General features: G+C 57.1%; 1 protein-coding gene across 1 annotated transcript in view; it reads right to left on the reverse strand.

Moving 5' to 3' along the window:
* Nucleotides 1–3,752: 3,752 nt before the first annotated feature.
* LOC134339687 (1-phosphatidylinositol 4,5-bisphosphate phosphodiesterase beta-3-like) overlaps nucleotides 3,753–21,530 on the reverse strand; it is a 149,476-nt gene continuing 131,698 nt past the window's right edge. The window contains exons 28-33 of the mRNA XM_063036388.1: nucleotides 14,302–14,461; nucleotides 13,471–13,547; nucleotides 12,522–12,602; nucleotides 6,228–6,285; nucleotides 5,716–5,802; nucleotides 3,753–4,457 (exon numbers count right to left, since the gene is read on the reverse strand). Of these exons, the coding sequence (XP_062892458.1) occupies nucleotides 4,251–4,457; nucleotides 5,716–5,802; nucleotides 6,228–6,285; nucleotides 12,522–12,602; nucleotides 13,471–13,547; nucleotides 14,302–14,461 (670 nt within the window). The 3' untranslated portion in view covers nucleotides 3,753–4,250. The remainder of the gene's footprint in view (nucleotides 4,458–5,715; nucleotides 5,803–6,227; nucleotides 6,286–12,521; nucleotides 12,603–13,470; nucleotides 13,548–14,301; nucleotides 14,462–21,530) is intronic.

Here is a 21,530-nt window from a genome sequence, read left to right on the forward strand (position 1 = left end):
TTCTCCCTGGGATCTCCCCCCCTTCCATTTCTCCTCCCCTAGACCTTCCCCACCCCTCACCTTCTCTCTCTGACGTCCTCTCCCTTCCTCCTCAGTCCTGATGAAAGGTCTCGGCCCGAGACGGCGCCCGTTCAGTCTTTCCCAGAGATGCTGCCCGACCTCCCGAATTCGTCCAGCGTTGTTGTCGATGGATTCCGCGTCGAACTCCTGCTGTAGGACCCTCTCAAACCCGCCCCCCCCCCCACATACTCTGTCAAACCAACCCCAAATCATAGTCCACTTGGGAAGACCCTCGGAATATTTGCATGAGGAAGCAGAAGAGTGGCCACTGAGTGACAACAGACCTGATTCTGAGAGGTAGCGAGGGACAGGGGACCCGTGTGTGTGCCCGGCCCAGAAAGGGAAGGTGACGGAGGAGATAGAGGGAGGGAGGGAGATAGAGGGAGGGAGGGAGGGAGATAGAGGGAGGGAGGGAGGAAGAGGGAGGGAGGGAGGAAGAGGGAGGGAGGGAGGGAGGGAGGAAGAGGGAGGGAGGGAGGGAGGGAGGAAGAGGGAGGGAGGGAGGGAGGAAGAGGGAGGGAGGGAGGGAGGAAGAGAGAGGGAGGGAGAGAGAGGGAAAGAGGGGGAGGGAGGGGAGGGGAGAGGGGAAGAGGGAGGAAGGGGAGGGAGAGAGGGAGGAAGGGGAAGGGGTAGAGAGAGAGAAAGAGAGAAGGGGAGAGGGAAAGAGAGATGGGGGAGGCGGGGCACAAATGAAGCAAAAGCGACCACGGTGGACAATTTTATAACAATTATAATATATTATATCAATAAATCCAATCACATACAACAAAATCCAAGTACCAAATCCCTTTTAGGTGAACAATTATGCTGCTCGTAAACCATAAAAAAATACAATATAATCTCTCAGTACAAAGTGTCAGAGCTCCCGTCACCCTCCCCCGCCCCTCAACACTCTGAGCAGAGGGAGCGCCGGCTGAGGAGGGAACGCAGGAGAAGGCGCGGGCAGAGTAGGTCAAACAAGCAATTTCACAAGGAGCATATGCTTGTTTCATATTTATGTTTCTGGTCATATCCTAGTGGTTTTTATTTAGCTGGAGAAACAGACAGGGGAATATAGGGCAATAAGGGCAGAGGTGGAGATAGAGAGGGAGGCAGAGGGAAGAGAGAGGGGGGCAGAGGGAAGAGAGAGGGAACAGACGGAAGAGAGAGGGTACGGGGGGAGAGAGAGGGAACGGGGGGAGAGAGAGGGGGCATGGGAGAGAGGGGAAAGGGAAGGCAGAAGGAGAGGGGGACAGAGGGAAAGGGAGAGAGAGAGAGAAAATGTGGCAGAGAAGAAAGAAATAGGAGAAAGCAGGGCGGAGGAGGAGGAAACGGCAGTGGGAGAAACCCCTCCCGCTCCTGATCACGGATTGTCGGAGGGTGGGAGGGACCACCAGCCTGCCCCTCGTTCCCCAGATTACGAGCCTGTGTCTCCCGGAAGCTGAAATGTGCTCGGGCACTGGGGAGCTGGTTTGTGACTGTGGAATTGGGACAACGAGCAGCAGGAAGGGGATAGATTAAACCCTATCCCACCCCTCCCTCAAGACAAGTACCACTTTGTTTACAAACTTCCCTTTCGGCGTCAATATAACCGTCTAAACACGGTAGAGATCAAGCGTTTCCAGGACCGGCCTTCGGAGAGCCTCATTTCCCCCCCCCCCCCACCCCCTCCAAAGCCCCGAGTGGTTAAAGCATATCCAACTGAACCGTGTGACTCCCCACCACACTCTCCCTTCCCTCCCCTCCCCTCCCCACCAGCACAGTACCGAACGAGTCTCTCAGGACCCTTCACATACACGGGCGCAGATGGGACACTTCCCCTTTATCTGAAAGCGAGCCTCGATGCACACACGGCCCCAGATGGGACATGGGACCCTTGTCTGTATGTGGGGTCCCCCTGGTCCCCCGATCCGCTGCCTGCTCCCCCCTCCCCTCCACGCAGCAGGGCTTCACGATCCGCGCAACAGAACCACTGGAAGCCCGAACCAACCTGGAGGAAACCTGGAAGATTTTTGACAGGATGGATGGTGATGCCCTTTTAAAAGCGTGGGAGCTTGAACTACCAGACGCGGGCAGTAGGTGGCAGCAGATGCCAAGGGAGGCAAAGTCCTTCCAAGAGGCACCTTGGGGCACCCAATCCTTTGAAACGGGGCACCCCTTCCTCTTTTCCTGTTGCCCAAGGTCCCAAGAGAGTCTGCAGATGCTAGAAATCTTGAGCAAAATTCCTCCTGTACCTTGTGTATCAGTTGCTCCAGAATCCTGATTTTTATTTTGTGTGTGTGTTCAGTTCCGGTCTCCTCGTTAGAGGAAGGATGTGGAGGCTTTAGAGAGGGCGCAGAGGAGATTCACCAGGATGCTGCCTGGATTGGAGAGCACGTCTTGGGAGGAGAGGTTGAGCGAGCGAGGGCTTTTCTCTCCGGAGCGAAGGAGAATGAGAGACGACTAGACAGAGATGTACAAGACGATAGGAGGCACGGATTGAGTGGATAAACAGAGAAATTTTTCCCGGGGTGGGAATGTCAGAGGTAGTTTTTTTTTACACAGAGAGAGTGGTGAATGCATGGAATATGTTGGTAAAGAGTGGTGAATGTGTGGAATATGTTGGCATTAGGGACATTTAAGAAACTCTTAGGCAAATGGATGATAGAAAAATGGAGGGTTATGTGTGAGGGAAGGGTTAGGTTGGCACAACATTGTGGGCCGAAGAGCCTGTACTGTTCTATGACACGAGCTGCTGTTGGATACGTTTCAGGCCTTTCCCACTTTCCCATTGTGAATTCTCTTGCCCCTGTCTCTGTGAGGCCCAAACACAATGTTCCCCTTGTCCGCTGGCTGGCCCCTCTTTTACCGAGTTCCCATTCCTCGGGCCGCTCATCCCATGACCCATCACCGAAGGCAGACGGTTAGCTGCCTGGGATATTTTTCCCCCTGGTTCTGCAGAATGTCACGCGTAACGCTGGCCACTTCCACCCCCCACCACTCAGCCCTCGCAGGCTGCTTCCTCGTCACCGCGTGGCCTCGGTGAAGACCCGCGGTTCCGGACCGAACAGCAAAGCTTCCCCAAACCGATCACGTTGTGATCACTCTTCCCCAAAGCCCCCTCTCCAGAGATGAACGAACCCTTCGTCGCCTCGCGGGGCAAGGCCCAGAAGATCATTTGCGACGCGTGCGCGTTCACACTAGGTGCCGGAGGAACTCAGCAGGTCAGGCAGCATCTACGGAGGGGGATAAACAGTCAACGTTTCAGGCCGAGACCCTTCGTCAGGACTGGAGAGGAAGGGGGGAAAGAGCCCAGAATAAGAAGGTGGGGGAAAGGGAAGATGGCAGGTGAACCGAGGGGATGAAGCAAGAAGCTGGGCGGTGATTGGTGGAAGAGGTAAAGGGTTGAAGGAGGAGGAATCTGATTGGAGGAGAGTGGACCATGGGAGAAAGGGAAGGAGGAGGGGAACTAGAAGAAAATGGTGGGCCTGTGAGAAGTTGAGAAAGAATGGGAAAAGAGGGAAGAGATGGTGCAGCGAAATGGACTACTCCCCTCTCCGAAATCAGATTCCTTCTTCCTCAGCCCTTTACCTGCCCTACCCATCTCCCCCCAGCTTCTAATTTCATCGCCCCCTCTCCCCCACCACTCACCTCCCCCCTCACCTGTCACCTGCCAGCTTGTCCTCCCCCCTCCTTCTTACCCTGACTTCTGTCCCCGTCCCTTTCCAGCCCTGACGAAGGGTCTCGGCCCGAAACGTCGACTGTTCATTCCCCTCCATGGACGCCGCCTGGCCTGCTGAGTTCCTCCAGCACTTTGTGTGTGTGTTGCTGCGGATTTCCAGCGTCTGCAGAATCTCTTCATTTCCGTCGGCCCTCACCCAGTCTATCAGCGGACCCTCCGGAACACCACACAGACGCAGGCACCCACCCCCACCTGATTAACTCGACTGGTAGCACACGGAATAAACCCCGGTCTCAAATCCGCCCCAGACACACTCCTCAGGCCCCTCCCGTTCTCCGCCGTGGAGTAGAGTCCCGGAAACAGCACCTGCTGCTCGCTGATGTTTCCTCGGGTGGGCACAGGGTGGTTTGGGATGGCACCACAGTGACCACCCCTCCCGGCCGGGTCCGTCAAGCCTGGTGCTCTGGGGAGGGGAGCATCCCTTTGCCCCTGGTCCTGGCAGTGAATGGGGGTGGGGGGAGTGTGAGGCTGGGGGGGGAGCAAAGGCTCCTCATAAGACAGTGTTGAAGTCCTGCTGGGCGTTTCCCACCGTCAAGGTGGCGCCGGAATGCGGGGGGCAGCCGGCGTCCCCTCCCTGCCCGAGGGCTGTCTCCCGGTGGTAGTCCAGGCTCCGGAGGCCCTCCGGGAGCTCCAGGCCCTCAGCCTCCAGCGGTCTCTCCATCTCCTGCTTGTAGATGTCTTCCAGAAGCTTCCGTCCCTGCGGGGGCAGAGGGGTCAGAGGTCACTCGGTGGGGAGGAGGGGGCTAGGGGGGAGCTCGGAGGAGGGATGAGGGAGAGAGAGGGCAGGGGAGTGCGGAGGAGGAAATAGGAAGGAGGGGGAGAGGGTGAGGGGAAGGGGTGGAGGAGAGGGTGAGGGAGACGGGGAGAGGGTGAGGGGAGAGAATGAGGGGAAGGGCAGAGGGTGAGGGGAAGGGGAGAGGGTGAGGGGAGAGGGGTGAGGGTGAGGGGAGAGGGTGAGTGTGAGGGTGAGGGGAGAGGGTGAGGGGGAGAGGGTGAGGGGAGAGAATGAGGGGAAGGGGAAGGGTGAGGGGAAGGGGAGAGGGTGAGGGTGAGGGGAGAGGGTGAGGGGGATGGGGAGAGGGGGACAGGGAGAGGGTGAGGGGGAGGGGAGAGGGTGAGGGTGAGGGGAGAGGGTGAGGGTGAGGGTGAGGGGAGAGGGTGAGGGGGATGGGGAGAGGGGGACGGGGAGAGGGTGAGGGAGACGGGGAGAGGGTGAGGGGGATGGGGAGAGGGGGACCGGGAGAGGGTGAGGGGGAGGGGAGAGGGTGAGGGTGAGGGGAGAGGGTGAGGGTGAGGGTGAGGGGAGAGGGTGAGGGGGATGGGGAGAGGGGGACGGGGAGAGGGTGAGGGAGACGGGGAGAGGGTGAGGGGAGAGAATGAGGGGAAGGGGAGAGGGTGAGGGGAAGGGGAGAGGGAAGAGGGGAGAGGGGTGAGGGGAGAGTGTGAGGGTGAGGGGAGAGGGTGAGGGGGATGGGGAGAGGGTGAGGGAGAGGGGGATGGGGAGAGGGGGATGGGGAGAGGGTGAGGGGAGAGGGTGAGGGTGAGGGGAGAGGGTGAGGGGGATGGGGAGAGGGGGATGGGGAGAGGGGGACGGGGAGAGGGGGAGGGGAGAGGGGGAGGGAAGAGGGTGAGGGGAAGGGGAGAGAGGGGAGTGAGGGGGGAGAGGGGAGGGAGACGGGGAGGAGTGAGTGGGGAACGGAAAAGGGTGGGAGTGGAGGGAGAGGAGGGAGGGTGGGGGAGGGAGCGAGGGGAGGGGAAGATGGGGAAGAAGGGAAAGGGGAGGGGGAGAAGGACATGGGGAAAGATGAGGGAGGAAGGAAGGAGGAGGGGAAGTAGGGAGGAGAGAGTGGGGAGGGGTTGGAGGGTCAAGGAGGCGAGGTTTGGGTGTGGGTGGGAAAGTTTCGGTTGGCGGAGGGGAGAGATACTCCGAGCGAGGGGTCCGTCCCCATCCTCACCTTCAGCCCCTCCTCGTCGATCTGCTTCAGCACCTCCCATTGCCTCCGTTCCAGCTGCTCCTGTCGCTTCCCCTGGGCGTCCTCCAGCTGTGGGTGTAAGGGGGGGGGTGACACAACTGAAAATAAACCGGCTCGTCCTCCCTCAAAAACCGCACTCTCACCTACACCTCCCCTCGGGGGGGGGGGGTGCAAAACCTGGCAGACACTCAAGAGGGGGCAGGAGGGAGGTTTCAGGCCATCGTGAGGGGTGAAAGGGGGGGCCGGTTCAGACACGGAAAGGGCAGCTTCAGACCCTCATGAGGTCGGAGAGGGGGTGGTTTCAGACCCTTGGGAGGGGGTTTAAAGGGGCAGTTTCGGACCCTCCCAGGGGGGTTTAAGGGTGCAGTTTCCGACTTTCAGAGGCTGGAGAGGGGGCGGTTTAGGACCCTCAGGAGGGGGTGCGGTTTAAGGGGGCTGTTTCGGACCCTCGGGAGGGGGGAGGGGGCATTTCAGACGCGGGATAATTTACCTACCCGTTTGATCAGACAGACGACTTTGGAAATATGCCTCCGGTTGATTTCCGCCAGCTCCCTGAAAAGAGACAGATTCAGGTCACCGGAGGGGCCCAGAGGAGCGATACTGATACTGTACGTCCACCAGCGTCAGGCAAAGGAGCAGGATTGAGCCATTTGGCCGATCAAGTCTGCCCCACCATTTATTTTCCTTCTCAACCCCATTCTCCTGCCTTCTCCCTGTAACCTTTGTCGCCCTGACTAATCAAGAACCCAGCAACCCCTGCTTTATATATACCCAGTGACTTTGCCTCCACAGCTGTCTGAGGCAGTGAATTCCACAGATTCACTACCCTCTGGCTAAAGAAATTCCTCCTCATCTCTGTTCTAAATGGGCATCCCTCTATTCTAAGGCTGTGCCTTCTAATCCTAGACGCCCCTCCCATTATAAGAAACATCCTCTCCACATCCACTCTATCTGTGTCCTCTGGTCCTAGACTCCCCCACTATAGGAAATATCCTCTCCACGTCCACTCTATCTGTGTCCTCTGGTCCTAGACTCCTCCACTATAGGAAACATCCTCTCCACGCCCACTCTATCTGTGTCCTCTGGTCCTAGACTCCTCCACTATAGGAAACATCCTCTCCACGTCCACTCTATCTGTGTCCTCTGGTCCTAGACTCCTCCACTATAGGAAACATCCTCTCCACGTCCACTCTATCTGTGTCCTCTGGTCCTAGACTCCTCCACTATAGGAAACATCCTCTCCACGTCCACTCTATCTGTGTCCTCTGGTCCTAGACTCCCCCACTATAGGAAATATCCTCTCCACGTCCACTCTATCTGTGTCCTCTGGTCCTAGGCTCCCCCACTATAGGAAACATCCTCTGCACATCCACTCTATCTGTGTCCTCTGGTCCTAGACTCCTCCACTATAGGAAACATCCTCTCCACGTCCACTCTATCTGTGTCCTCTGGTCCTAGACTCCTCCACTATATGAAACATCCTCTCCACGTCCACTCTATCTGTGTCCTACGGTCCTAGACTCCTCCACTATAGGAAACATCCTCTCCACGCCCACTCTATCTGTGTCCTCTGGTCCTAGACTCCTCCACTATAGGAAACATCCTCTCCACGTCCACTCTATCTGTGTCCTCTGGTCCTAGACTCCTCCACTATAGGAAACATCCTCTCCACGTCCACTCTATCTGTGTCCTCTGGTCCTAGACTCCTCCACTATAGGAAACATCCTCTCCACGTCCTCTCTATCTGTGTCCTCTGGTCCTAGACTCCTCCACTATAGGAAACATCCTCTCCACGTCCACTCTATCTGTGTCCTCTGGTCCGAGACTCCTCCACTATAGGAAACATCCTCTCCACGTCCACTCTATCTGTGTCCTCTGGTCCTAGACTCCTCCACTATAGGAAACATCCTCTCCACGTCCACTCTATCTGTGTCCTCTGGTCCTAGACTCCCCCACTATAAGAAACATCCTCTCCACATCCACTCTATCTGTGTCCTCTGGTCCTAGACTCCCCCACTATAGGAAACATCCTCTCCACGTCCACTCTATCTGTGTCCTCTGGTCCTAGACTCCCCCACTATAGGAAACATCCTCTCCACATCCACTCTATCTGTGTCCTCTGGTCCTAGACTCCCCCACTATAGGAAACATCCTCTCCACATCCACTCTATGAAGGCCTTTCAACATTCGACATTGAGATCTCCCCTCATTCTTCTGAACTCCAGCGAGAACAGGCCCAGAGCCATCAAACGCTCCTCATATGGTAACCCTTTCATTCCTGGAACCGTTCACGTGAACCTCCTCTGGAAACCCCTCTAATGCCAGCAGATCTTTTGCAGATTAGGGGCCCGAAACTGCTCACAATACTGCAAAGCACAGTCCTATCGAGCATCAACATCACATCCCAGCTCTTGTATTCTAGTCCTCTTGAAATGAATGCCAACAGTGCATGTGCCTTCCTCCTCAGTGACTCAACCTGCATACTTACCTCTGGAGCATGGGTCCCCAAACTTTCTTATGCCATGGACCCCTACCGTTAACCAAGGGGTCTACGGCTCTCAGGTTGGGAGCTGTGCTTTAGGGAATCTTGCTTGAGGGCTTCCAAAGTCCCTTTATAGAACATAGAATAGTATAGCACAGTGCTATAACAATGTTGTGCCGACCCTCAAACTCTGCCTCCCATACAAGCCCCCACCTCAAACTTCTCCGTATACCTGTCTAGTAGTCTCTTAAACTTCACTAGTGTATCCGCCTCCACCACTGACTCAGGCAGTGCATTCCACGCACCAACCACTCTCTGAGTGAAAAACCTTCCTCTAATATCCCCCTTGAACTTCCCACCCCTTACCTTAAAGCCATGTCCTCTTGTATTGAGCAGTGGTGCCCTGGGGAAGAGGTACTGGCTATCCACTCTATCTATTCCTCTTTGCACCCCTGATTCCTGAAATTTCTCCCTCTTTACAAAATAGTCTACGTTTTTATTCCTACTACCAAGGTGCATGACCGTACAATTCCCTACACGATGTTCCATCTGCCAGTTCTTTGCCCATTCTCCCAAACTATCCAAGTCCTTCCTGAAGACCTGCCTCTCCACCTACCTCTGTATCATCTGCAAACCTGACCACAACACCATCAAGTCCGTTATCCGAATCATTGACAGGTAACGCAAAAAGAATCGGTCCCAACGCCAACCCCTGTGGAACGTCACCAGTCACCGGCAGCCAACCAGGAAAGGCTCCCTTTATTCCCAGTCTTTCAATCGTGCCAATCAGCCAATCTCGACCTTTCCTGTAACACCATGGGCTCTCATCTTGTTAAGCAGCCTCATGTGTGGCACTTTGTGGAAGGCCTTTCGGAAACCCAAGTAAACAACATCCACTGGCTCTCCTTTGTCTATCCTGCCTGTAATCTCCTCAAAGAATTCCAACAGATTTGTCAGGCAAGACCACTTCTTGAGAAAACCATGCTGACTTCAGCCTATTTTATCACGTGTCTTCAAGTACCCCGAAACCGCATTCTTAATAACGGACACCAACATCTTCCCCCACCACTGAGCTCAGGTTAGCTGGCCTATAATTTCCTTTCTTCTGCCGTCCTCCCTTCTTAAAGCATGAAGCTAGATAGATAGATATACTTTATTGATCCCGAGGGAAATTGGGTTTCGTTACAGCCGCACCAGCCAAAAATAGAGCATAATATAGCAATACGAAAAACCACAAACAATCAAACAACAAAATGCAAACTATGCCAGATGGAAAATAAGTCCAGGCCCAGCCTATTGGCTCAGGGTGTCTGACCCTCCATGGGAGGAGCTGCAAAGTTCGATGGCCACAGGCAGGAACGACCTCCCATGACGCCCAGTGTTGTGTCTCGGTGGAATATGGCCGGAGTCCAACAGCAAAAAGTTCAATATCCGGGCTACAAACACGTTCCTGGATCGTAACATGAACCGGATTGCACCATCCGTTGTTACTCAGAACAGAAATCTGTAATTTTCCAGTCCTCTGGAACCATTCCAGGATCTAGTGATTCTTGAAAGATCATTCAGCCATCTCCTTCAGAACCCTGTGGTGTAGTCCATCTGGGCCAGGTGACTCACCTACCCTCAGACCGCTCAGAAATAACAACTACACTCACTTCTTCCCCACGACGCTCCTGAATTTCTGGCACACTGCCAGTGTCTTCCACGGTGAAGACTGATGCAGGAGTACCGATCTCCTGGGATTTGCACGCAGAACGGTCTCTAGCGTTTACAGAGAAGGGTACGGAAAGCTAAAGACATCTAGTGCCCAGCACTTCTCTGGGTGAAAACACCTTGTAAATAAGAGAGGTCAAAGGACAATGGCCAGACTGGTTCAAGAGGACAAACCAGGGCAGATCTTACACAGCGAGTGGGAAGGTAGTGAGGATTGTGGTAGAACAAAGGGATTTGGGAGTATAATAGCTTGAAAATTATGCTTCCGGAAGAAAGGGTTGTAAAGAAAGCTTTTAGCACATTGGCCTTCATAAGGCAAAGTATTGGGTACAGGAGTTGGGATGTTACGTTATGTTGAAGTTGTATAAGACGTCGGTGAGGCCTAGTTTGGAATATTGTGTGCAGTTTAGGTCACCTACCAACAGGAAAGATGTAAATAAGGTTGAAAGAGTTCAGAGAAAATTTACAAGTTTACTGGGTCTGGAGGACCTGAGTTATAGGGAAAGATTGAATAGGTTAGGACTTTATTCCTTGGAAAGTAGAAGATTGAGAGGAGATTTGATCGCGGTATACAAAATTATGAGGGGTATAGATAGGGTAAATGCAAGCAGGTTTTTTCCACTGAGGCTGGGTGGGATGACAATCAGAGGTCATGGGTTAAGGGTGAAAGGTGAGAAGTTTCAGGGAAATATGAAGAGGGAACATCTTCACTCAGAGGGTGGTGAGAGTGTGGAACAAGCTGCCAGTCTAAACCCCGTCTCACCGGTGGGACGCTGTGAAGGAAGACTCACTCCGTGTCTGACCCCCGTCTCACCGGTGGGACGCTGTGAAGGAAGACTCACTCCGTGTCTGAATTTCGTCTCATCGGTGGGACGGTGCGAAGGGAGACTCGCTCTGCGTCTGACCCCCGTCTCACTGGTGGGACGGTGTGAAGGGAGACTCACTCCGTGTCTGACCCCCGTCTCACCGGTGGAACGGTGTGAAGGGAGACTCACTCCGTGTCTGACCCCCGTCTCACCGGTGGGACGGTGTGAAGGGAGACTCACTCCGTGTCTGACCCCCGTCTCACCGGTGGGACAGTGTGAAGGGAGACTCACTCCGTGTCTGAATCTCGTCTCACCGGTGGGACGGTGTGGAGGGAGACTCACTCCGTGTCTGACCCCCGTCTCACCGGTGGGACGGTGTGAAGGGAGACTCACTCCATGTCTGAATCTCGTCTCACCGGTGGGACAGTGTGAAGGGAGACTCACTCCGTGTCTGACCCCCGTCTCACTGGTGGGACGGTGTGGAGGGTCCACTTTCTTCTTCTTCAGCCCTTTAGCTCTTCCGCCGATCACCTCCCAGCTCCTCACTTCCTCCCCCCGTCACCCGCCAGCGTCTGCTCTGCCCCCCCCTCACCACTTTCCAGTTCAGTCCTGAGGACAGGTCTCGGCTTGAAACAGCGACTGTTGACTCCCCTCCGTAGGCGCTGTGGAATTGCTCCAGCGTCCTGCGCGTGTTGCTTTGCCCTTCCAGCATCCGCTGGACGTCGCGGGACGAGTGAAGAACCGTGTGGAATGCCATCTATTCGACCGCGTCAGTGCAGCGAGGGAAAAGCAGTCACGGGGGGGAATGCGGAATGAAGTGTCACAGTTACAGAGAGAGGGTGGTGCAGGCAGACTATCTGATGTCGAGGGTCCATCACATTGTCCTAAGAGTTTGATAACGTCGGGATAGAAGCTGTCCCTGAGCTTGGAGATACGCGCTTTCAGGGCTTTGTATCTTCTGGGGGCGGGGGGGGGGGTACAAATCATTATTTTGCTGTATCCCCAGTATTCTGGGGTGGGACTGATGGGACAGTGTAGGGGGTATTCAGTACTCTGACCGTGACGTGATTGGGATGGTGTAGGCTGACTGAGACAGGACGGTACACTCTGACTATGGAGGGATACTGTACTCTCCGACTGTGATGTGATTGGACGGTGTACTCTGTGTTATTTGATGGATGAGATGCTGTGAATCTAACTACGACAGGACGGTGTAGTCTGACTGTGACTGGATGTTGTACTTTGAGTCATGTAATGGATGCAATGGTTTAATCTGACTGTGAAGGGTTGGTGTAGTCTGACTGTGACAGGACGGTGTACTCTGATTTAAGTAGTGGATGAGGTGGCGTAGATCTGACTGTGGAGGGATGGTGTAGTTTGACTGTGTCAGGTCAGTGCACTCCGAGTCATGTAATGGATGCAATGGTTTAATCTGACTGTGAAGGGTTGGTGTAGTCTGACTGTGACAGGACGGTGTACTCTGATTTAAGTAGTGGATGAGGTGGTGTAGATCTGACTGTGGAGGGATGGTGTAGTTTGACTGTGTCAGGTCAGTGCACTCCGAGTCATGTAATGGATGAAATGGTTTAATCTCACCGTGATGGAATGGTGTAGACTGACTGTGATGGGATGGTGTACCCTGATTTATGCAATGGGTGAGGTGGTGTAACTGACTGTGACAGAACGGTGTAGTCCGACTGTGACGGAACGGTGTACTCTGAGTTACGTGGTGGATGTGACGGGGTAACTCTGACTGTGACAGAACGGTGTAGTCCGACTGTACTTACGCCTGCTTGTCCTTCAGTTTTATCTGGTTGATCTGTTCTTGCCGCTGACGATCCAAATCCTTCTTCAGCTCCTTCTTCTCCCTGGAACCAGACCCAACGTCACACGGGACAATCATCGGCTCTCCCTGCGTTCAGAGGGGCCGAGTGCCAAAGGGAGGGGGAGCAGGGGCCACCCCACAGAATTTGGAGTGGAGGAGGATGAGAGGTGAGGTGTACAACACGGTGAAGTAGAGAGTCAGAGACTGTTCCCCAGAGTGGAAATGGTTAGTACGGGGGGAGGGGGGGCATAATTTTACGGTGAGGAAAGTATAGAGGGGAACGTCAGAGGTGTATTTTTTTTTTTTACACAGAGAGTGGTGTGTACGTTGATCGCCCTGCCAGGGGTGGTGATACAGGCAGATACATCAGGGGCGTTTAGGGGACTCTCACGCTGTTACAGCTCGGGCTGGCCGAGGTCAGAGTTCATTCCCGCCGCTGTAAGGAGTTTGTACGTTCTCCCCGTTTCCTCCCACAGTCCAAAGACGTCCCGGTTGGTAGGTTAATTGGTCATTGTAAATTGCCCTGTGATCAGGCTGGGATTAGATCAGGGGTTGCTGACGGCAAGGCTCGAAGGAACAGGAGAGCCTGTTCTGTGCTGGATCGATAGATGGATAGATAGACAGACAGAGAGAAAAGTAGATGGATAAATGGATGGCTAGATACAAGACAAAAACAGATAGATAGCTAGACAGACACATGATGATGGAAAATGGAGGGCTATGTGGGAGGGAGGGGTTAGATAGATCTCGGAGCGGATGGTCAGTACAACTGGAGAACCCGGGGGGAAGGCGTGCAGTCATTGGGAGAACATACCAAACACACATACACACACACAGGCGGAGGTGGGGATCGAACCGGGGTCTCCCGGGGCCCTGAGGTGCTGACTCTGGGGTACGGTGGGGACACTCACTTCTCGCACGTCTGCTGCAGCTTCTTCATCTGGGCAGCGTGTACTTCCACGGTCACCTCCCGCAGCTGGTTGTGGAGCTGGAGGGGTGGGGGGAGCCGATTAGAGTCACCCATGGGACACTTCCTCCTCCCTAATCCCCGTCCCTCCCCTCCCTCCCTCCCTCTGCCACCTCATCTAGCTGATCTGCCCCCTCCCTCCCTCCTCACCCCTCACCAGGCCGATCTACCCCCTCCCTCCCTCCTTCCTCACCTGGCCGAACTGCCCCTCCCTCCCTCCTCACCTGGCTGACCTGCCCTCTTCCTCCCTCCTCACCCCTCACCTGGCCGAACTGCCCCCTCCCTCCCTCCCCTCCTCACCTGGCCGATCTCCCTCCCTCCCCCACCTCCTCACCTGGCCGATCTCCCTCCCTCCCCCACCTCCTCACCAGGCCGATCTCCCTCCCTCCCCCACCTCCTCACCTGGCCGATCTCCCTCCCTCCCTCCCCTCCTCACCTGGCCGATCTCCCTCCCTCCCCCACCTCCTCACCTGGCCGATCTCTCTCCCTCCCCCACCTCCTCACCTGGCCGATCTCCCTCCCTCCCCCACCTCCTCACCTGGCCGATCTCCCTCCCTCCCTCCCCTCCTCACCTGGCCAAACCACCCTCTCACCTGGCTGACCTGCCCTCTTCCTCCCTCCTCACCCCTCACCTGGCCGATCTCCCTCCCTCCCTCCCCTCCTCACCTGGCCGATCTCCCTCCCTCCCTCTCTCCCTCCCTCCCCTCCTCACTTGGCCGAACTGCCCCCTCACCTGGCCGAACTGCCCCCTCACCTGGCCGAACTGCCCCCTCACCTGGACGAACTGCTCCCTCCTGTGATGCTGCTCGAAGCGTTGCTGCTGGGCGCGCAGTTCGACGAGCTCCTCCCGCTGACACCGCTTCAGCTCAGACACGTGGCCGGACGTCTCGCGGTCCAGATCCGCCAGCTGCTGCTCCAGAGACGCGAGGTGGTTCCTGCAGCGAGGGAGCAGGGGTAGGGGGCTTATTCAGTGAGGCAGTGAGGGATGGGGGGTTATTCAGCGAGGCAGGGAGGGATGGGGGGGTTATTCAGTGAGGCAGTGAGGGATGGGGGGTTATTCAGCGAGGCAGGGAGGGATGGGGGGGTTATTCAGTGAGACTGGGAGGGATGGGGGTTAATCAGCGAGGCAGGGAGGGATGGGGGGGTTATTCAGTGAGGCAGTGAGGGATGGGGGGTTATTCAGTGAGGGATGGGGGGTTATTCAGCGAGGCAGGGAGGGATGGGGGGTTAATCAGCGAGGCAGGGAGGGATGGGGGGGTTATTCAGTGAGGCAGTGAGGGATGGGGGGTTAATCAGCGAGGCAGGGAGGGATGGGGGGGTTATTCAGTGAGGCTGGGAGGGATGGGGGTTAATCAGCGAGGCAGGGAGGGATGGGGGGTTATTCAGTGAGGCTGGGAGGGATGGGGGTTAATCAGTGAGGCAGGGAGGGATAGGGGGTTAATCAGCGAGGGAGCAGGGATAGGGGGGTTAATCAGAGAAAGGGGAGGGGAGAGGGGGAGAGGAGGGAAAAGGAGAGGGGAGTGGAAGGGGAGAAAGGAGGGCCGGGGAGATGAGGGGAGGGGGGTGGATGGTGGGTTGGGTGGGGGGATAGGGGAATGGTGGAAGGGAAGAAAGGAGGGCCGGGGAGGTGAGGGGAGGGGGGTGGATGGTGGGTTGGGTGGGGGGATAGGGGAATGGTGGAAGGGGAGAGTAAGAAAGAGGAGGGGAAGGTAAGGGTGGGGAAGAGAGGGGATAGGGTGGGGATGGGTGCTTGGGGAGGAGAAGGATGGATTGGGAAATCGGAAATGGGAGGGAGGCGATGGGAGATTGGGGAGGGGAAGGAAGGATTGGGAGGTTTGGAAAGGGAAAGAAGAGGTGGGAGGTTGGGGAGGGGAAGGGGAGGGATGTTGGGGAGGGGTAGGGGAGGGAAGTTGGGGAGGGGAAGGGGAGGGAGGTTGGGGAGGGGAAGGGGAGGGAGGTTGGGGAGGAGAAAGAAGGGGAGGGAAGTTGGGGAAGGGGTCGGGGAAAGGAGAGCAAGGAAGGATTGGGAGGTTGGGGAGGGGAAGGGGAGGGAGGTTGGGGAGGGGAAGGGGAGGGAGGTTGGGGAGGGGGGATTGGGAGGTTGGGGAGGAAGGATTGGGAGGTTGGGGAGGAAGGATTGGGAGGTTGGGGAGGAAGGATTGGGAGGTTGGGGAGGAAGGATTGGGAGGTTGGGGAGGAAGGATTGGGAGGTTGGGGAGGAAGGATTGGGAGGTTGGGGAGGAAGGATTGGGAGGTTGGGAAGGAAGGATTGGGAGGTTGGGGAGGGAGGATTGGGAGGTTGGGGAGGAAGGATTGGGAGGTTGGGAAGGAAGGATTGGGAGGTTGGGGAGGGAGGATTGGGAGGTTGGGGAGGGAGGATTGGGAGGTTGGGGAGGAAGGATTGGGAGGTTGGGGAGGAAGGATTGGGAGGTTGGGGAGGGAGGATTGGGAGGTTGGGGAGGAAGGACTGGGAGGTTGGGGAGGGGAAGGGGAGGGAGGTTGGGGAGGATGGATTGGGAGGTTGGGGAGGAAGGATTGGGAGGTTGGGGAGGGGAAGGGGAGGGAGGTTGGGGAGGATGGATTGGGAGGTTGGGGAGGAAGGATTGGGAGGTTGCGGAGAAGGATTGGGAGGTTGTGGAGGGGAAAGTAGGGGAGGGAAGTTGGGGAAGGGGATGGGGAAAGGAGAGCAAGGAAGGATTGGGAGGTTGGGGAGGGGAAGGGGAGGGAGGTTGGGGAGGAAGGAAGGATTGAAAGGTTGGGGAGGAGGGATTGGGAGGTTGGGGAGGGGAAGGGGAGGGAGGTTGGGGAGGAAGGATTGGGAGTTTGGGAAGGAAGGATTGGGAGGTTGGGGAGGGGAAGGGGAGAGAGGTTGGGGAGGAGGGATTGGGAGGTTGGGGAGGAAGGATTGGAAGGTTGGGGAGGAAGGAAGGATTGGGAGATTGGGGAGGAGGGATTGGGAGGTTGGGGAGGAAGGATTGGGAGGTTGGGGAGGGGAAGGGGAGGGAGGTTGGGGAGGAAGGAAGGATTGAAAGGTTGGGGAGGAGGGATTGGGAGGTTGGGGAGGGGAAGGGGAGAGAGGTTGGGGAGGAGGGATTGGGAGGTTGGGGAGGAAGGATTGGAAGGTTGGGGAGGAAGGAAGGATTGGGAGGGTGGGGAGGAAGGAGTGGGAGGTTGGGGAGGAAGGATTGGGAGGTTGGGGAGGAAGGATTGGAAGGTTGGGGAGGAAGGATTGGGAGGTTGGGGAGGAAGGATTGGAAGGTTGGGGAGGAAGGACTGGGAGGTTGGGGAGGAAGGACTGGGAGGTTGGGGAGGAAGGATTGGGAGGTTGGGAAGGAAGGATTGGGAGGTTGGGGAGGAAGGAAGGATTGGGAGGTTGGGGAGGAAGGAAGGATTGGGAGGTTGGGGAGGGGAAGGGGAGGGAGGTTGGGGAGGGGAAGGGGAGGGAGGTTGGGGAGGGGAAGGGGAGGGAGGTTGGGGAGGAAGGATTGGGAGGTTGGGGAGGAAGGATTGGGAGGTTGGGGAGGAACGATTGGGAGGTTTGGAAGGAAGGATTGGGAGGTTGGGGAGGAAGGATTGGGAGGTTGGGGAGGGGAAGGGGAGGGAGGTTGGGGAGGAAGGATTGGGAGGTTGGGGAGGAAGGATTGGGAGGTTGGGGAGGGGAAGGGGAGGGAGGTTGGGGAGGAAGGATTGGGAGGTTGGGGAGGAACGATTGGGAGGTTTGGAAGGAAGGATTGGGAGGTTTGGAAGGAAGGATTGGGAGGTTGGGGAGGAAGGATTGGGAGGTTTGGAAGGAAGGATTGGGAGGTTGGGGAGGAAGGATTGGGAGGTTGGGGAGGGGAAGGGGAGGGAGGTTGGGGAGGAAGGATTGGGAGGTTTGGAATGAAGGATTGGGAGGTTGGGGAGGAAGGATTGGGAGGTTTGGAAGGAAGGATTGGGAGGTTGGGGAGGAACGATTGGGAGGTTGGGGAGGGGAAGGGGAGGGAGGTTGGGGAGGAAGGATTGGGAGGTTTGGAAGGAAGGATTGGGAGGTTGGGAAGGAAGGATTGGGAGGTTGGGGAGGAAGGATTGGGAGGTTGGGGAGGAAGGATTGGGAGGTTGGGGAGGGGAAGGGGAGGGAGGTTGGGGAGGAAGGATTGGGAGGTTGGGGAGGATGGATTGGGAGGTTGGGGAGGAAGGATTGGGAGGTTGGGGAGGGGAAGGGGAGGGAGGTTGGGGAGGATGGATTGGGAGGTTGGGGAGGAAGGATTGGGAGGTTGCGGAGAAGGATTGGGAGGTTGTGGAGGGGAAAGAAGGGGAGGGAAGTTGGGGAAGGGGATGGGGAAAGGAGAGCAAGGAAGGATTGGGAGGTTGGGGAGGGGAAGGGGAGGGAGGTTGGGGAGGAAGGAAGGATTGAAAGGTTGGGGAGGAGGGATTGGGAGGTTGGGGAGGGGAAGGGGAGGGAGGTTGGGGAGGAAGGATTGGGAGTTTGGGAAGGAAGGATTGGGAGGTTGGGGAGGGGAAGGGGAGAGAGGTTGGGGAGGAGGGATTGGGAGGTTGGGGAGGAAGGATTGGAAGGTTGGGGAGGAAGGAAGGATTGGGAGATTGGGGAGGAGGGATTGGGAGGTTGGGGAGGAAGGATTGGGAGGTTGGGGAGGGGAAGGGGAGGGAGGTTGGGGAGGAAGGAAGGATTGAAAGGTTGGGGAGGAGGGATTGGGAGGTTGGGGAGGGGAAGGGGAGAGAGGTTGGGGAGGAGGGATTGGGAGGTTGGGGAGGAAGGATTGGAAGGTTGGGGAGGAAGGAAGGATTGGGAGGTTGGGGAGGAAGGATTGGGAGGTTGGGGAGGAAGGATTGGGAGGTTGGGGAGGAAGGATTGGAAGGTTGGGGAGGAAGGATTGGGAGGTTGGGGAGGAAGGATTGGAAGGTTGGGGAGGAAGGACTGGGAGGTTGGGGAGGAAGGACTGGGAGGTTGGGGAGGAAGGATTGGGAGGTTGGGAAGGAAGGATTGGGAGGTTGGGGAGGAAGGAAGGATTGGGAGGTTGGGGAGGAAGGAAGGATTGGGAGGTTGGGGAGGGGAAGGGGAGGGAGGTTGGGGAGGGGAAGGGGAGGGAGGTTGGGGAGGGGAAGGGGAGGGAGGTTGGGGAGGAAGGATTGGGAGGTTGGGGGGAAGGATTGGGAGGTTGGGGAGGAACGATTGGGAGGTTTGGAAGGAAGGATTGGGAGGTTGGGGAGGAAGGATTGGGAGGTTGGGGAGGGGAAGGGGAGGGAGGTTGGGGAGGAAGGATTGGGAGGTTGGGGAGGAAGGATTGGGAGGTTGGGGAGGGGGGGAGGAGGTTGGGGAGGAAGGATTGGGAGGTTGGGGAGGGATTGGGAGGTTTGGAAGGAAGGGGGAGGTTTGGAAGGAAGGATTGGGAGGTTGGGGAGGAAGGATTGGGAGGTTTGGAAGGAAGGATTGGGAGGTTGGGGAGGAAGGATTGGGAGGTTGGGGAGGGGAAGGGGAGGGAGGTTGGGGAGGAAGGATTGGGAGGTTTGGAATGAAGGATTGGGAGGTTGGGGAGGAAGGATTGGGAGGTTTGGAAGGAAGGATTGGGAGGTTGGGGAGGAGATTGGGAGGTTGGGAGGTTGGGGAGGAAGGATTGGGAGGTTTGGAAGGAAGGATTGGGAGGTTGGGGAGGAAGGATTGGGAGGTTGGGGAGGAAGGATTGGGAGGTTGGGGAGGAAGGATTGGGAGGTTGGGGAGGGGAAGGGGAGGGAGGTTGGGGAGGAAGGATTGGGAGGTTGGGGAGGAAGGATTGGGAGGTTGGGGAGGGGAAGGGGAGGGAGGTTGGGGAGGAAGGATTGGGAGGTTGGGGAGGAAGGATTGGGAGGTTGGGGAGGAAGGATTGGGAGGTTGGGGAGGAAGGATTGGGAGGTTGGGGAGGGGAAGGGGAGGGAGGTTGGGGAGGAAGGATTGGGAGGTTTGGAAGGAAGGATTGGGAGGTTTGGAAGGAAGGATTGGGAGGTTTGGAAGGAAGGATTGGGAGGTTGGGGAGGAAGGATTGGGAGGTTTGGAAGGAAGGATTGGGAGGTTGGGGAGGAAGGATTGGGAGGTTGGGGAGGGGAAGGGGAGGGAGGTTGGGGAGGAGGATTGGGAGGTTTGGAAGAAGGATTGGGAGGTTGGGGAGGAAGGATTGGGAGGTTTGGAAGGAAGGATTGGGAGGTTGGGGAGGAAGATTGGGAGGTTGGGGAGGGGAAGGGGAGGGAGGTTGGGGAGGAAGGATTGGGAGGTTTGGAAGGAAGGATTGGGAGGTTGGGGAGGAAGGATTGGGAGGTTGGGGAGGAAGGATTGGGAGGTTGGGGAGGGGAAGGGGAGGGAGGTTGGGGAGGAAGGATTGGGAGGTTGGGGAGGAAGGATTGGGAGGTTGGGGAGGGGAGGGGAGGGAGGTTGGGGAGGAAGGATTGGGAGGTTGGGGAGGAAGGATTGGGAGGTTGGGGAGGAAGGATTGGGAGGTTGGGGAGGAAGGATTGGGAGGTTGGGGAGGGGAAGGGGAGGGAGGTTGGGGAGGAAGGATTGGGAGGTTGGGGAGGGGAAGGGGAGGGAGGTTGGGGAGGAAGGATTGGGAGGTTGGGGAGGAAGATTGGGAGGTTGGGGAGGGGAAGGGGAGGGAGGTTGGGGAGGAAGGATTGGGAGGTTGGGGAGGAAGGATTGGGAGGTTGGGGAGGAGGGATTGGGTTGGGAAGGAAGGATTGGGAGGTTGGGGAGGAAGGATTGGGAGGTTGGGGAGGAAGGATTGGGAGGTTGGGGAGGGGAAGGGGAGGGAGGTTGGGGAGGAAGGATTGGGAGGTTGGGGAGGAAGGATTGGGAGGTTGGGGAGGAAGGATTGGGAGGTTGGGAAGGAAGGATTGGGAGGTTGGGGAGGGAGGATTGGGAGGTTGGGGAGGAAGGATTGGGAGGTTAGGGAGGAAGGATTGGGAGGTTGGGGAGGAAGGATTGGGAGGTTGGGGAGGAAGGATTGGGAGATTGGGGAGGAGGGATTGGGAGGTTGGGGAGGAAGGATTGGGAGGTTGGGGAGGGGAAGGGGAGGGAGGTTGGGGAGGAAGGAAGGATTGAAAGGTTGGGGAGGAGGGATTGGGAGGTTGGGGAGGGGAAGGGGAGAGAGGTTGGGGAGGAGGGATTGGGAGGTTGGGGAGGAAGGATTGGAAGGTTGGGGAGGAAGGAAGGATTGGGAGGTTGGGGAGGAGGGATTGGGAGGTTGGGGAGGAAGGATTGGGAGGTTGGGAAGGAAGGATTGGGAGGTTGGGGAGGAAGGATTGGGAGGTTGGGGAGGGGAAGGGGAGGGAGGTTGGGGAGGAAGGATTGGGAGGTTGGGGAGGAAGGATTGGGAGGTTGGGGAGGGGAAGGAGAGGGAGGTTGGGGAGGAAGGATTGGGAGGTTGGGGAGGAAGGATTGGGAGGTTGGGGAGGGGAAGGGGAGGGAGGTTGGGGAGGAAGGATTGGGAGGTTGGGGAGGGGAAGGGGAGGGAGGTTGGGGAGGAAGGATTGGGAGGTTGGGGAGGAAGGATTGGGAGGTTGGGGAGGGGAAGGGGAGGGAGGTTGGGGAGGAAGGATTGGGAGGTTGGGGAGGAACGATTGGGAGGTTGGGGAGGGGAAGGGGAGGGAGGTTGGGGAGGAAGGATTGGGAGGTTGGGGAGGAAGGATTGGGAGGTTGGGGAGGAAGGATTGGGAGGTTGGGGAGGAGGGATTGGGAGGTTGGGAAGGAAGGATTGGGAGGTTGGGGAGGGAGGATTGGGAGGTTGGGGAGGAAGGATTGGGAGGTTGGGGAGGGGAAGGGGAGGGAGGTTGGGGAGGAAGGATTGGGAGGTTGGGGAGGAAGGATTAGGAGGTTGGGGAGGAAGGATTGGGAGGTTGGGGAGGAAGGATTGGGAGTTTGGGGAGGAAGGAAGGATTGGGAGGTTGGGGAGGAAGGATTGGGAGGTTGGGGAGGAAGGATTGGGAGGTTGGGAAGGAAGGATTGGGAGGTTGGGGAGGGAGGATTGGGAGGTTGGGGAG

Source organism: Mobula hypostoma, chromosome 30, assembly GCF_963921235.1.
Source record: "Mobula hypostoma chromosome 30, sMobHyp1.1, whole genome shotgun sequence".
Taxonomy (NCBI): Eukaryota; Metazoa; Chordata; class Chondrichthyes; order Myliobatiformes; family Myliobatidae; genus Mobula; species Mobula hypostoma.